Here is a 16,445-nt window from a genome sequence, read left to right on the forward strand (position 1 = left end):
GCCACAGTTCATTCTCAAAGGTCATTTGTGTGTTTACGTCAGAGTGGTATCCCAGAACGAAACAAATCAGAGTAGTTTAGGCTGGAAACCTACTATTCTCTGTAGTTGTAATTATAACTCAAATCACGTGGTCATCAAAATCTTAACATGGTGAGGAATTTCCATATCTCTTAACTTACCCTCCAGCCTGAATAATGAGCCGAAGCCATAGCATTATGAATTAATTTATGCTCTGGGGTTGAGGAAGGAAAAACATTTTTCATCTGTTCTTTCTAAATGTCTTTCACTACCACTTAAACTCATGTTCTCAAGCCACAGGCAAGCTGGAGACAGGAGCCCATCGCCACATCCTTCCATCCAAATATTTACTTGTCTCCTCATCTTCCTGATCATCCATTGCCAACGTGCATGTAAAAATAAAAGTTGCTAAAATACATTTACAAACTTTACTAACTATTACCCTGACACAAGCTTGCATTTCCTGATAACAAGACACTACATGAAGCATACGTTCAATTTGCCAGCAAACACAGGCCCACTGTGGCCGTGTCCAAGATGAGTTGGGTTAGATTTGAAAATATAAGGCCCTGAGCAAAATGAGAATTTAAAGATCCAGTCACACGTTTTAAAGCTAAGGATGCAAATTGACCTATGGAGAGAGTAGAGACCTGGGGTTAGGAGACTCGGAGTGCGCCTCTGCCCCTCACCAGTTGTGTGACCTTGGACGAATCGTTTAACCGGCCAAGAGCAGGCTGTTACCCTGCACCACGGGGATTATAATACTGTCTGTCTTGTAGAGTTTTTGTGCTTTGTAGATGAGATAATGAATTAAAATTTGGACACATTAGCTAGTGTTATTATTTATTTGCATCCCTTTGAGTTGATATTTAGAAGGGCAATAAAAATGTGATAGGTTTTTGGAGTTTTTAACCTCCCAGGAAAGCTATTCTGTGTATATTGTGCTTTATCTCTTCTTTCCAGATGTTCTCATTTTTCTTCTTTTTAAAAACAGATTATGAGGACTATGGGGACTATTGGAGAGGAGATTATGAAGTGACGGGGGCAGGTGACTATGACTACAGCCGCGACCAGTTGATCACAGATGTGGAACGTACCTTTGCAGAGGTAACAAGGAACTGTCTGCAGAGACGGACGTAGGGCAGCATGCAGGAAGAAGGGACAGGGACCAAAAGCATTCTGGCTTGTTCTTAACACACTGGCTGGTCGTTCCCAGGCCTCAGAGTTACGGAATATTAGAGCCTGGCAAGATTGTAAAGAATCACAGGGCAACTGCTGCAGATGATCGGAATTGCTCTGCTCTTCTCTCCCTTTTAGCCATTGAGCAGCAGTTACCAACAGGAAGATTATGAGAAGGAAAGACTATAGGAAGGAGCGGTCTTTTACATTATAAGAAGGCATGGGTTTCAGGAGCTAGGTGGGGCCTGTGCTGTCTTCCTTTGTTAGCAGAGCCACAGGCTTTGCTTCCTTCCTCAGGACACTTGATACTGTTGTTTCCTTATCTTTGGCTAAGGAAGATGTTCTAGGGAAGGGAGAGTCCTATTAGAAGTGCCCCATAGACACCTCTCAATGTCTCGCTCTTCCTTCATTTTGACCCCCACATCCCCATGCCTTCCAGCTTCTTATGTGAAGCTGTTCTGTCACAGCCATAGCTGGGCAGAGCTATCAAAAACGGAAGTAGGACAAACAACCCCCCCGAAAAAGAAATGGGCGAGAGATGTGAGTAAGTACATCATCAAAGAAATTACACAAATGGCAAATAAGCAAATAAAACGTTATTAGGGAAATGCACATTAAAACCATGATTAAGAACCACCACAAACAGAGTTACCATATGATCCAGCGCTCCCACTCCTAGGCATATATCCGGAAAAGAGGAAAACACTGATTTGAAAGGATACACGCACCCCAATGTTCACAGCAGCACTGCTTACAATACCCAAGACATGGAAGCAGCCTGTGTCCATTGACAGATGAATGGAAAAAGAAGATGTGGTATATATATATACACAATGGAATATTACTCAGGCATAAAAATGAATGAAATAATGCCATTTGCAGCAACATGGATGGACCTAGAGATTATCATACTAAGTGAAGTCAGACAGGGAAAGACAAATATCATATGATATCACTTATATGTGGAATCTAAAAAGATGACACAAATGAACTTATCTACAAAACAGAAACAGACTCACAGACATAGAAAACAAACTTACGGTTACCAGAGGGGAAGCGGGGGAGGGATAAATTAAGAGTTTGAGATTAACAGATACACACTACTATATATAAAATAGATAAACAACAAGGTTCTACTGTATAGCACAGGGAACTATATTCAATATCTTATAATAACCTATAATGGAAAAGAATCTGAAAAATAATATATGTATGTATATGTGCATGTATATACATATACACACACACACACACACACACACACAACTGAATCACTTTGCTGTACACCTGAAACTAACACAACAGTGTAAATCAACTATACTTCAATTAAAAAAAAAAAGCCCACTACATTCCCACCAGAATGGCTGTGATTAAAACAGACTAACAGGGACTTCCCTGGTGGTCCAGTGGGTAAGACTCTGCGCTCCCAATGCAGGGGGCCGGGGTTCAATCCCTGGTCGGGGAACTAGATCCTGCATGCATGCCGCACTTAGGAGTCTGCATGCCGCAACTCAAGATCCCGCGTGCCACAACTAAGACCCGGCACAGCCAAAATAAGAAAAAAAAAAAAAAAAAAGACTGACAGTACTAAGTGCTACGGACAGAAATGTAAAATGGTACAGCCATTTTGGAAAATGGTTTGGCATTTTCTTAAAAAGTTAAGCACATACTTACCATATGACTATGGTATTTCACTCTTAGCGATCTATGTGAAAGAAATGAAAACATATAGCCATACAAAGACTTATGCATGAATGTTTATAGAGATATTACTCATAATAGCCCCAAACTGCAGACAACCTAGTCATCCTTCAACTGGTGAATTTTATCCTTAAGATACTAAATGAAGCAAACTCTGATGTATTCATACAATGAAATGTTACTCAGTAATAAAAAGGAATGAACACTGATACATGCAACAATATGGATTAACCTAAAAAGCATTAAGCCAAGTGAAGGAAGCCAGACATGAAAGGTCACGTATTGTATGGTTTCATTTATATGAAATGTGCAGAATAGGCAAAACGATAGAGAAAGAAATCAGTTCAGTGATCAGCTGGGGCTGGGGGTGGGAATGGAGTTGACTGCCAATGGGTGCAAGGAAACTTTGGGGAGTGTTGGAAATGTTCTAAAACCAAGCGGTAGTGATGGTTGTCCAACAGTATACTTTTATTAAAACTCACGAAACTATATATTTTAAAATGGTTGAATTTTATATGTAAATGATACTTCAGTTTAAAAATGAAGGAAGTATGAATGTTTTTTTGCATCTGCCTTCCTTTTGGGATCTGTATCCCTCCAGGTGTGTTAATTGCTTTATGCAGTGGAACTAGTCATCATCGATATCTGGGAAGAATGAATGCTTTCAAACTCTCCAGAATATTTCAGAGGAGAAGAAATTGGAACTTAGGGAAATTCTACTTGTCTAAAGAAGCTCCTATTTTTAGTGTTGGGGATTGGAAATAGGCTATTCTTGGTCTTAAACTCTCTTCCTGAGCTTTTCAGATTAAACCATTATATGAACAACTTCACGCTTATGTGAGGGCAAAGTTGATGGATGCCTACCCTTCCCGTATCAGTCCGACTGGATGCCTCCCTGCCCATTTGCTTGGTAAGAAACTCCAGGAATTCTTTGTGTACTTTGCTCTTTGTCATTTCCACCAATAAAGTTGTTTTTTTGGAGTGAGGCCCAACTTTTGAAAAATTCTGTGAATGAAGTTAGTAACATTATAGAAATCAAAGTTTGAAAGCACTATCTTCAACAGAGAAGTCATTTTAAATTGTTCTCTGTTGCATTACTTTATACATAAAGAGTTATTATGTTGGCCACAATCCATAGGATAAAGGGGTTATTTAAGATCACTAGAGAAATGAGAGTGGAAATGGGGAAGCTAAGTTTTATTAATCAACTTGGTTGGCTAATCCTCGAGGTGGAATTTTAGCATCATATTCAGAGGAAAGAAGCTTGGTTGGCTAGGGGCAGTCAGGGGTGAGAGAAAGACTTTCTAGAATTAAGGTATAGCCTGAGTGAAAGCTTTGTTAAGTTCATTGTTCAACTGCAACAATTTCTTTTGCTGAGAAGTACTTGGTTTGGAATCATATGAGTAATGAATGAAGTCTTCATCATGAAGGAAGATGCCTAGCTTAGGAGGAGAATCAATCTTCCAAGAACTTTGGATCCTGCCATAGAGCTTTTGTAGACCATGCAAGACCTGGGGCCCTTTATTCAACCTCCTTATTCCCCACCAGAGAGTGGCCATCCTCCCTCCCCTCTCCCTCACGCCAGAAGCTGAGGCCAAATAAAATATATGTTTGAAAAGTTCATGTCTTGCATACATAGCATGCCTACTCTAGTCAAGCTAAGTTGCTGACAGCTGATTCTCCACAGCCAAGCCTCACTCTTAGCAGGGGGGAATCTGGACAAAGGATCAGTGGAGACTTTTTCCTCTAAAGCAATATATAAATACTCTCTACAGTGTCTTTGGCAGGTGTTCTTTGGTAATTCACTTTCTGCTTAAACCTGTCTGTTGTCAGGTGGCTCCTTCTTCCTTCCAAAGTAAACTAACCTAAAGTCCTACCTTATGTGGAGGTGAATCAGCACCCCTCTAATGCCTTCCATTCATTTTGCCTAATTCCATGCTATGAGGTTACCCAGAATATGTCCATTCTTCTTCCACAAGATGGCCTTCTAGAGATTTATAAACAACCACTGTCAAGGCACAGCGTAGCACCTGGCACGAGAGTACGTACTCAGTATATTTTAGTGAGTATTACTGTTATCATCACGTATACACTATTTTCTTCTTTTATGTTAAATATCCTACATAGATTTTTCAACCATTCTTTAAAATCTCACTTTTCTACTTGTTCTCCTTTGGACAAGCTATCCTTTGTTGATGTCCCTCTTCAAATATCACGCTCAGAACTGAACGGTTACTCCAGATAAAGTTTGACCAACATGGAGTAAAAATGGTGCTATGGTTTCCTTTGTTCTAGACTCTGTAATTCTACTCGCTTACCCTACAGTCACATTTGTGTTTTGGAAGCCACATCATACTGTTTGTTGGGTCCCTTTTGGTCTTTTACGTGTGGGATATGTTTCAGCCTGATGTCACATATCACATATTTCTAGAATAGATAGATGTTTCTTTAAAATTGAAGCATAGGACTTTACATTGATCTCTACTGAATTTTATCTTTTAAAACATGAGTTCATTGACATATTCTTTATGTAGTTATTTTCCCCCATTCCTTTGGTGCCAGGATTCTGGTCCTATTATGAGATTGATTTTTTTCTAGATCCATTTTTTCCTTTTAGGGTTTCTGGCCTTGGAATTCAATTTAACATTTGTTTGAGATGTTTGAAAAATCACCCAGTTAAGTGGATTCCTATAATATAGTAATAAAAGTGGAACTTAGTTACTGGTTAGTTAGCAGAGATTCCTGAATGATGATCCTATATGATCTCTCTCTTTTTTTTCTTTTCCATTATGGTTTATCACAGGATATTGAATATAGTTCCCTGTGCTATACAGTAGGACCTTGTTGTTTATCCATCCTCTATATAATAGTTTGTATTTGCTAACCCCAAACTCCCAATCCATCCCTGCCTCCCCCTCCATCCCCCTTGGCAACCACAAGTCTGTCTATATGATCTCTCTTGAATCCAATATCATAGATTACTAATAGTCTAGTTTGTAGTATTTTGTCCCATGGATGAGGGACTATATAAATCTATTTCTAATCTATAGTAGCTGTGATGTCCTGTACATTTAATACATTGTGCCTTTGAATTGTAATTTGAAATGTGAGAAACAGGGATGATTCCCTAACAAGCTTTGTCTAGCCACATCATCTCCTGCCATTTTAACCTTTTAGAGGTGGTAAAAAAAGAAGGGAATGTTGAAAATATAAAATAAGGGAAGAAGAAAAGAGGTAGTGAAAAGGAAGCACAGAAACTAGATTAAATCTAGAATACTCTGTGTCCTGTTTACCAATCCCACCTCATGCACTATGTAAAATCAGGTCTATACTTCTGTTGTCCTTGTCATGTATTAACGAAATCTTTTTTTTAAATAGGTGATATGTGGGGGAGATTTTGGACAAATCTGTACCCTTTGACAGTCCCCTTTGGAGAGAGACCGAGCATAGATGTTACCAAAGAAATGCAGAACCAGGTAGGAAGAAGACACCTTGAAAACCAAATCTAAATCCTCAACCTCATTTCTTTTTATGCCATCCTTCTCTTCTTGTCTTATGAAAACATGTAAATGAGAAAATGTTCAAGCTAATTTAAATTTATTTCTTATGTAGCTGTCTTTTCATGGAAAAGTAGTTTACAGTGTCAGTGACATCAAGTACCTTCAATAAGTATGGTATTGATCTTGCTGAGAGATATTAAAAGTAGAGATGACCTGAGTTTTCCATTAAGCAATAAGATGTGGAATTATCAACTGGTTGCCATAACTCTTTCTAAAGTTAGTCATTGCGACGGACCTAGAGTCTGTTATACAGAGTGAAGTAAGTCAGAAAGAGAAAAACAAATACGGTAAGCTAACACATATATATGGAATCTAAAAAAAAAAAAATGGTTCTGAGGAACCTAGAGGCAGGACAGGGATAAAGACGCAGACGTAGAGAATGGGCTTGCAGACATGGGGAGGGGGAAGGGTAAGCTGGGATGAAGTGAGAGAGAGGCATGGACATATATACACTACCAAATGTAAAATAGATAGCTAGTGGGAAGCAGCCGCATAGCACAGGGAGATCAGCTCGGTGCTTTGTGTCCACCTAGAGCGGTGGGATAGGGAGGGTGGGAGGGAGGGAGACAAGAGGGAGGGGATATGGGGATATATGTATATGTATAGCTGATTCACTTTGTTATACAGCAGAAACGAATTCAACATTGTAAAGCAATTATACTCCAATAAAGATGTTAAAAAAATATAAAGTTAGTCATTGCTAAGTAGTCAGTAATCTCTGTGAATAGTAAAAAAAGGATATCATTAGAAGATTTTTGCATATTAAAAATCATTATTGTTAAACATATTACAAGAGTCTAAAATAGTTTTTAAATAAACTTCTTTTACCATCTTGGTATAATTGTTTAAATTCTCTATGTTCCCTTCCATTGATTAAATAATATTATAGTTATAATTGTGTATTTTTCTTTATTCAGCTAATAGCCTACATTTCTGGGTAGGAGCCGTAATCATACATCTACTGGCCGTGTAAAATTTCTTCAGATGGTTGCACCATGGTTTGCTATTTATGCACTGCTTGTTAACAGTTTTAAATCTGTAAGCAGCAATGCAATGAACATCTTCACCTACGTAACATACTCCTGGGAAAAGTCCATAGCAGAATGAAAACGTGAAGCTGCAAGGGCCCCTAAACTCCTGCAGCCGTTGTAGCCCCACTTTGCAGTTGAGCAGCAGCAGAGGCCCATCTTTATGTAGCTCCATAGCCTATCTACGGTGTCTTCACACCCACCATCTCTCCTAATGTTACGTTTACGACAAACCTATGGGACTGCCAGGACAGGTATTGTGATAGTTCCATGTTGTAGGTGAGGAAACTGAGGCTTGGGTAATTGATTTGTTCAAAGTCACAAAGACAGTCAGTGACAACTAAGGTTGGAACTGAGAACTCCTAATATTTCCAGCCTGGTTTTCTATCCATTCATTCTTCATTCAGCAGATGTTAATTGTGCTTGCCCGTCTACGCTGTTTTAGTATATGTTCATTCTCCTTAAGAATGCCATACTCACCAATAGCAATATTGACTGACATTAAGCCTTTAAAGGTCAAAGAAAATATCCATAGTGTCTGTTATATCCAGTTGCATATCCCCAAGGCTGACATAGGAGAAAAAACAAACTTGACTGGTCTTTAAGATGAAAGGAAGTTTTCTGTGTCACTAAAACGTGATTCATTAAATATCTGCCAATTATACAAACTTAGTTTGACTGATATGGGCCTTATGTCCAAAGAAGTCTTGGTCAGCTCCAGAGACACTGGTTCCCAGAAGAGTTTGCTGAATCGCAGACACCTTCTGCTGCCCCTCTCCAGTTCCAGAACATTCTGAAAGTTTAGATTCCCATACAGACTATGAAGCCAAGGCCCCCCCTACCCATCGGCTGCTGGGTCACATGTGGCCCTTTTTGGTTCCAAAATCACGCAACTTCACGTCTGCTTTATTGTTTGTGTCTTCTAATGAGCCTAATGCCAGGGCCTTGCCCATCGAAGGAGATCAATCAAGTGATGTTGTCTTGAGTTGAACAGTTTTTAGCAAAGAGAAGGTCATTATCGTTTGTGTTTATACTTGGAACATAAAGAATAAAGACAAAAGACTTCACACATGTTCTCACCCCGTCTACTGTTAACATTTTAATGTATTTTCTCATTAAGATTATACCATATAAGTGGTTTATATATTTTACTTTTTCACTATTAAATTATTAAAAATATCAATAAAAATTCTTTATAAACCTAATTTATTTAGATTTTCCATTCCACAAAGGCATCATTATTCATTTAACCATTCTGGTGGTTGTTTCCACTTTTCCTCTATTAAAAATCATTTTAGGGCTTCCCTGGTGGCGCAGTGGTTGAGAGTCCACCTGCCGATGCAGGGGACACGGGTTCGTGCCCCAGTCCGGGAAGATCCCACATGCCGCGAAGCGGCTGGGCCCGAGCCATGGCCGCTGAGCCTGCGCGTCCAGAGCCTGTGCTCCGCAACGCGAGAGGCCACAACAGTGAGAGGCCTGCGTACTGCAAAAAAAAAAAAGAAAATCATTTTACACGTTGTACACCTTAAACTTACACAATATATCAAATTATTTCAATTGAAAATTAATAATAAAAATCATTTTAAACATAATTCTTCGACCTAATTTCTGAGAATTTCCTAGGTTAGTTCCCTAGAGACAGGATTACTGAGACAAAGAGTATAAACACTGTGAAAGCTGTCCAAACATGTTGCCAAATTGCCTTCCAGAACAGTTATGCCTTTGTACACATCCAACAGAAAGAATGCCGTGATTTTAATGGTAGAATTAAATGCTGGGTTTTGTTTTGTTTTGTTTTCTTCCAGTCCTGGGATGCAAAGAGGATATTCAAGGAGGCTGAGAAGTTCTTTGTGTCTATTGGCCTTCCTAATATGACTCAAGGATTCTGGGATAACTCCATGCTAACTGAGCCAGGCGATGGCCGGAAAGTGGTCTGCCACCCCACAGCATGGGACCTGGGGAAGGGTGACTTCAGGTAGTGAGGCTGATGTGTACACAGCTGATACTAAAATGGGAGACAATGGAGGGATGAGGATGAATTTGGATTCCTTCTCTGCTTCTCTGAGCACAGAAGAGATGAATGAATTCTCCTTGAACGAAGGCTGGGAGTCCATGAGAGCACATCTGGGCTTTCCAAGGAAAAGGGGATTGTCAGCAGGCCCTAACTTGAACCTTTAGACAGTTTGCTTCATCTGAGATGATATGCACCCATTAGAGTTGCATGGTCATGGGTATGGTGGTGACCCCATTAGGAAAGGTTTGGTGCAAGATTTACGGAAGATGGATATGTGAGTCAGGCATTGATCCCCACCTCCGTTTCCCTCTTCTGAGTGAGCTAGGACAGGTGAATAGATAAGCTGGTATGTGTCATTAAGAGAAACACAGAGAACACTCCATGGGAATTGGAAGATAAGTGACCACACCTGGAATAGGGGTTTGGCTCGGACAGGGCTCTTCAGGTGGCATTTGAGTTGGGCTTGGAAGACAAGAAGGGTTTGGACAGACAGAGCTGGGAGGGACACAGGGCTGGGAGAATAGCAGTATCAGATGCAGAGAGGCAGGACCAGTGTTGTGTACTGGAGTCAGCAGGTTAGGCTAGAATAAAGGGCGTGTGAAGGAGGGTCTGTGTGAAATGGCAGAATGAGCACAGGCTTTCTAACCCCAGCTGTGTCACTTAATGAATAGGCAACCTTGGGCAAGGTATTTAACCTTCTTGGGTTTCAGTTTCTTTATCTATAAAGTGGAATCGTAATTCCCAGTTGGCAGGTTTGTGTCTTAGGTTGGGTTCCCTGGCTTGAGATGGAGATTCTTGTACACGTGTTTCACCGAGGGAGAGCTTGCAGGCAAAGGGGAGTGAGGGAAGCAGGATGGGGCAGGGGAAAGAGTTAAGTAAGGAGGTGGTCTCTGCTAGAGACTTGGCCTCAGCCTGATCCCACGGGGCTCTCTGGAGCATGATTTGTACCACAGAGTTGGTCACATCTTGAGACAAGAGGACTGGCCCTTTGTACCCCATATTACTCAGTCATTGGCTGTGGACTGCCCCAGAGTATGGGGCCACATAACCTCCTGGTTGAGGCACCTCCCATTTAGCCAAAAACATTAAAGAAGGAAGCAGCTGTTGGCCAACAGCCAGGACTCAGACACCTGGGAGATGGGTGGATCTTTCTGGTAAAGCAGATCTAGGCAGGGCCCCAGCCGCATGCGCTAGAGTAGGGGTTGGCAATCCTTTCCTATAAAAGGTCAGATAGTAAATAGTTTCTTTAGGCTTTGCAGGTCTCTGTTGCAACTACTCATCTCTGCCCTTGTGGCATGAAAGCAGCCATAGATAATACAGAAACAAATGGTTAGGGCTGTGTCCCAGTAAAGCCTGATCTATCACAGCAGGTAGCCAGCTGCAGGCCATAGCTCACCGACTCCAGTACTAGGGTGAAGCTGAAAAATGAGTAAGTGTATGTGAGCTTCCTAGCACAGGATCTTACACACAGTAGATAGTAACTATATAATAGCTATTCTTATAATTGTGCCAAGAGAGTATAGAGAAAAACCAAGTTAGAGAAGGAGGTCATATTGGGGTGTATAAAGGAGGTTGAGTTTATTCCTGAGCAGCGGGGGTCCTTAAAGGGTATTTGTCAGGGGGATGACGTGGTGCTCAGAGTGGTGGGAAGACGACTGAACCTACTGAAATATGACCCCTACACTCATCTGCATGAAATTGCTCTTGCCAAGTTGAAAAGGACCGGCACCTAATTGCCAGATGCCATCCTCATACCATTGGGCCACAACAGCATGGGGCCGTGTTGAGGAGTTGTCTTTGAAGTGCTCTTGTTCACTGATGTCTGCATCGTCATGCCTTCTGGACTTCTTTGACTTCTCTCTCTGTCTCCTTTTCCTCTCTCCACCCTGTACATCCTGGGACCTCCTGGGGCTTTGTCCTTGACCCTCTTTTCTTGCCATCCTACACAGCTTCATGGGCCATCACATCCACTCCCTGACTTACATGCTAATGATTCCCAAATATCAATTTCTAGCCCTTTCTCCTACTACTACTATGTCCTGGCTGTACCAGACTGCTGGCTGTGTCCTGAATGCCACATTCTTTTCTCAAGCCATCCTCACTGAGCGCTTCTAGGAATGTCAGTCTCTTGTCCCTCCCTGCCATTTGCCTGGCAAAGCCCTGCATGTTGATCAAGGTCCAGCTTGCTCATTGCATCCTGAGTTATGCCCTTCCTGGGGGCTTCCAGAAGACTATGCCTCCATATACTCATTGTTGTGCCCAAGGCCATGTCTACTGATCACTTGTAGAGTACTTGCCTCAGAGTTTCTGTAGTAGACGACTCTGTTTATCTTCCTTTCTGTTAGTCTGTGATCAGGAGGACAAGATTCAGCCCTGCCCATCACTTTATATTGAGCACCTAGTACAGTTTCTAGGACGTACAAGATAGGTCCTCAAGAATCATTGGTGAATGCTATGGAAATCCCATATAACTCCATTGTGATGATTAAATGAAATTCAATGAGATTCATTTTAATCTTGCCCATTTTTGTTCAGGATCAAAATGTGCACAAAGGTGACGATGGATGACTTCCTGACAGCCCATCACGAGATGGGGCACATCCAGTATGACATGGCGTATGCCACACAGCCCTACCTGTTCAGAAATGGAGCTAATGAAGGTTTCCATGAAGCTGTTGGGGAAATCATGTCACTTTCTGCAGCTACACCTCACTATCTGAAAGCCCTTGGTCTTCTGCCCCCTGATTTTTATGAAGACAGTGGTATGGACATGTTTTCATGGCCTGTTTTGGGTATTCTTTAGTCTGACATGGGCAAAGGTATTTATTGTCATGCATAGGATATATTTAATTTTTGCCATGTAAAATATAAGTTATTTATGGGTAACTGGAAATTGCTACTGGTTAAAAAAAATTTTAAGTATATAGTATAATATGCCAGCTTCTGGTTTTGTATCTTTGAAAAGGGCATAAGAGAGGTAACTAAGTTGAATGGTCTTGGGACTCTAAGAACCATCTAACAGAAGCTTTTTAAAAGGATGCTAAAACAGGCCCACAGAACTGAAATGGCTTATCCAAGGTTACCCAGCTAATTAGTGTCAGAGTTCTGACTGAATCCCCTGGTTCTAGGCAGAAACCAAAACAGTGGAGCTGGAACAGATTCTAACAACCATTTTGCAGAGGAAGCAAACTGAAGACATGAGAGGGAAAATAATTAACCCAAGGTCAAGAAGCAACATGGCAGAACCGGAAGCAGAGCCCTAATCTATAACTTTTCCCATAATATTATGCAAAGCAAAGTGTAACTTGAAATTTGGGAGTTCTTAAGGAACAGGTGGTGGAATATCAAGATTGGAGGAGACTGAAACGTTTTGTTCATGTGGCTGAAGCATGAATTTGCCCCGTAACATCCCCTCAGATTCCGGCCATCCTTCAGCATCTTTGCCCGAGGCAGCCTGTTTCTCTTTGGATGGGTTGGACTTGATGGAACACAACAGATATTCACGAGATCCAGATTTTTCTGTGAGGATTTTTTCTTGTAAAAGGAGGACACTTAGGGCCAAATATGTTCTTCTTTCCTATGTATTTCTCTCCCCTCATTTTAGCAATTTGGGACATAAACTTCAGCTCTGCCTACTAGTACATTCAGTCGATGAGGTCCAGGTCATGAGCTCCATCCTTGTGTGGGCAATTCGCTTTGCCTCGACTTCTGGCTCCAGACCTTGATGATCTCACAAGGACCTGGGAGTAGGTCAGTGTAAAGCCATCATCATGTCTGAAAAATTTACTGTGAGCACAGACCCAGTGGGTAATAGACAAGTAGCAGCATCCTCCCATGAAGGGAGCAACAGAGGAAAGGGGGTTCGCAGTAACCACACCTGTTTCCTAATTTTAAATTATCATTCTCAAGTCAATTAACAGACCATTATTAGTTTTATCATTTTTTAATATTCCTTGACAGCAGTCAAAGATGGTTGAATCACTAAGACAGTACTAGGCATGGTTAAACCACTGATTTGAAAAACTCCTGCTTCTTTCCTTGGCTCTGGCGCTGATCTGTGAATGATGCTAAACAAAATAAGGTCCTTCATTCCTTCTCTCTCTCTCTCTCTCTCTCTCTCCTTCTCCCTCTCTTCCTTTCTTCTTCCAAAAATATTTATTGAGCACTTACTATGTGTAAAGCATTTTAAAAGACACTAAATACATTGGTGTGCCAAGTGGATAATATCCCTCTGCTTACATTCCAGTGAGCTTCATTTATGCACTAGATATGAGCTCCACTGCCTTTTTACATCACTAATAAAAGATAAATGAAATAACATAATTTGTTAAAGCATTTTAAACTCAGGTAAGGAAGATGTCAGTGAATTTAAAGTACATTGGACTTCTGATCATCCAGTGGATGGTTTCCTGTAGGGAGGCTCGTTTTTGTTGTTTTTCCCTTCCCTGGTTTACTATTTGTTTATTTAGCAAAGACTCACAGAGGACATCACGTAGCAGACACCAGGCTAGGTATACAGTCTCGAATGAGAATTGACAGTCACTTCCTTCACGGAGCTTGCAACAATAAACAGTGTGGGGCTTCCCTGGTGGCACAGTGGTTGGGAATCCGCCTGCCAGTGCAGGGGACATGGGTTCGAGCCCTGGTCCGGGAGGGTCCCACATGCCGCAGAGCAACGAGGCCCATGTGCCACAACTACTGAGCCTGCGCTCTAGAGCCCGTGCTCCACGGCAAAGAGAAGCCACCGCGATGAGAAGCCCGCGCACCGCAATGAAGAGTAGCCCCCGCTCGCTGCAACTAGAGAAAGCCCGCGTGCAGCAAAGAAGAGCCAACGCAGCCAAAAATAAATAAATACATAAATAAACCGAAAAAGATAAACAGTATGCCTAGGAAAGTAGATAAAATACCCCTAATTAGCTCTGATAAGAAGTACTTAAGGAAGGCAACGGAAACTAATAAAGAAAAAGGATTAGGGGTTCCTTGCAGATTTATTAACCTGATCTATCCAAGGCTTCACCCTACTCCGAATCCCTCAGCTGAGAAAACGAATATATACATATTATTATGTCCACTGTCAATATTTCTCATGTGATCATCCTTACAGTAAGTATATCTTGAGGAATAATATCTTGAGGTTAGGAAATTATCTAATACAAAACATCCGCTGTCACCCTCATCTTAATGTTTATCCTTTCCCATTTTATTTTCAGCAACAGAAATAAACTTCCTGCTCAAACAAGCACTTACTATTGTTGGAACTCTACCGTTTACCTACATGTTAGAAAAGTGGAGGTGGATGGTCTTTAAGGGTGAAATACCCAAAGAGCAGTGGATGCAAAAGTGGTGGGAGATGAAGTAAGTCAATGAATATGCAATCAGTAAAATGTTTCCTCATGAGTTTGCTGTTTATTTAAAAGCATTTGGTTGGCCTGTGTCCACACACTCACATACACACACAGACATCATATACTTAGTACCAGTATCTGTATTTTATTGCCTGAGGGCTTCCTCTGGTCACTAGGACCCTCCTATGGAGAAAAGACTGAGGAACTATGTGTGATGGGAATTGGTGGATAAGTACTTCAGCTCCCTCGCCCTCAGCGGGGAGAATTCTGAGGTGAGTGCTCTACGTGGGATCCTAGAGCTCCTCAGTGGGAATAGGCTCCAGTTACCCACTGTGGTGACTTGCTTGGTAACACACCTTTTGGGGGCTGCTTTCCTTTTCCTGTCTCACTTCCTCACTCCTTTGCCTGTGTTTCCTGGGATCACGTCCCAGGGCCTGGTCTCAGGGTCTGTTTGGGTGAGAACCCACCTAAGACAACTAGCACTGGAGTTCTCAGAGAATTCTTCCTAGTCAGAATAACTGGGATTTCAGTGGCTAAATCTTGAAATCTAGTGATGTGGGGCGAAGTATGTGAAAATGAGAGAGAAGTGTATTCAGGCTAGGGAAATGCCATCACATACCACACACACACACACACACACACACACACACACACACACACACCCCACATTAACTGCCTCCTTTTTATTTTTTAAGTCTCCATTTGGAAGCTTTCTCAGATAATGTTTCCTTGGCTCTGCCCCACCCCCCAGCAGGGTCAAGTGACATAATTTCTCATGCTCTATCTTAAGTATTGAGGCACCCATTAAACTGTGATATTATTTCGGAAGTGATCAATTTATTCATTTTTATTTTTGCTTTTGTCCATTCTTTGAAACAAAAATATTTACCCCACATTTTAGGTAAAGCACTGGGGAATCCGATGCTGATCATTTCTGATGTTCTCCTCGACTTCAAAGAACTTGTAGTCTATGGAGGAATGCAGGAAATGAAACCACTGCAACGTGTTGGGTTGTGATGGGAGAATGTGGGCATCCATGAGCGTCCAAGGGGGGATCCCAAACCCTGGCTGATAGGTCAGATGAGGAGAGGCATCCAAACAGCTTTGAGAAAGATGTGGGATTTAACCAGGGGTATGTAGAGGGGAAGGGAGAGAATTCCAAGCTAGTGAGAGCCTGCTGCATTTGGGCAACAGAGGGCGATTCCTTTCAATAGTTTCAGCGCTACCTCATTCATCACCGTATCCCAAGTGCCTTGCACAGTGCCTGGCACATGCAAGTATGAAATAAATGATGAAAGTATTACAGAAGAAGATGGAAGGAAGGAAGTTAGGAAAGAAAGAATGAATGAATGAACGAATGAAGGAAGGAAAAAAAGAAAGAAAGCTTCTCCTTACCATCTATTAGTCAGACTCCTGTCAATTATTTTTGTTTATTTTTCCTCTGTGGTGAAGATCTACCATTGTAACATTCAGCCCCATATCCGTAAGTTGAAGTCAGTGCCACTCTTCTGCCAAGATTCTCTCTGGTGACATAAACCCTCCTTGGGAGGGAGGAGGCAGCATCTGTAGTAGCTGTTGCTAGCATTTGAGTATTACTGAA

The 16,445-nt window shown here is 41.5% G+C and overlaps 1 protein-coding gene across 2 annotated transcripts in view; it reads left to right on the forward strand.

Annotated features, from left to right (window-relative positions):
* Positions 1-16,445, forward strand: part of ACE2 (angiotensin converting enzyme 2) — a 53,878-nt gene that overhangs the window by 19,214 nt on the left and 18,219 nt on the right. For both annotated transcript variants that reach the window (XM_027095798.1, XM_027095797.1), the window contains 6 exons: positions 1,013-1,125; positions 3,703-3,808; positions 6,277-6,374; positions 9,292-9,461; positions 12,036-12,262; positions 14,711-14,855. In XM_027095798.1, coding sequence (XP_026951599.1) covers positions 1,013-1,125; positions 3,703-3,808; positions 6,277-6,374; positions 9,292-9,461; positions 12,036-12,262; positions 14,711-14,855 — 859 coding nt within the window. The remainder of the gene's footprint in view (positions 1-1,012; positions 1,126-3,702; positions 3,809-6,276; positions 6,375-9,291; positions 9,462-12,035; positions 12,263-14,710; positions 14,856-16,445) is intronic.

This window comes from Aethalodelphis obliquidens, unplaced genomic scaffold, assembly GCF_003676395.1.
Source record: "Aethalodelphis obliquidens isolate GAN/ISIS:26980383/991018 unplaced genomic scaffold, ASM367639v1 scaffold94, whole genome shotgun sequence".
Classification (NCBI taxonomy): Eukaryota; Metazoa; Chordata; class Mammalia; order Artiodactyla; family Delphinidae; genus Aethalodelphis; species Aethalodelphis obliquidens.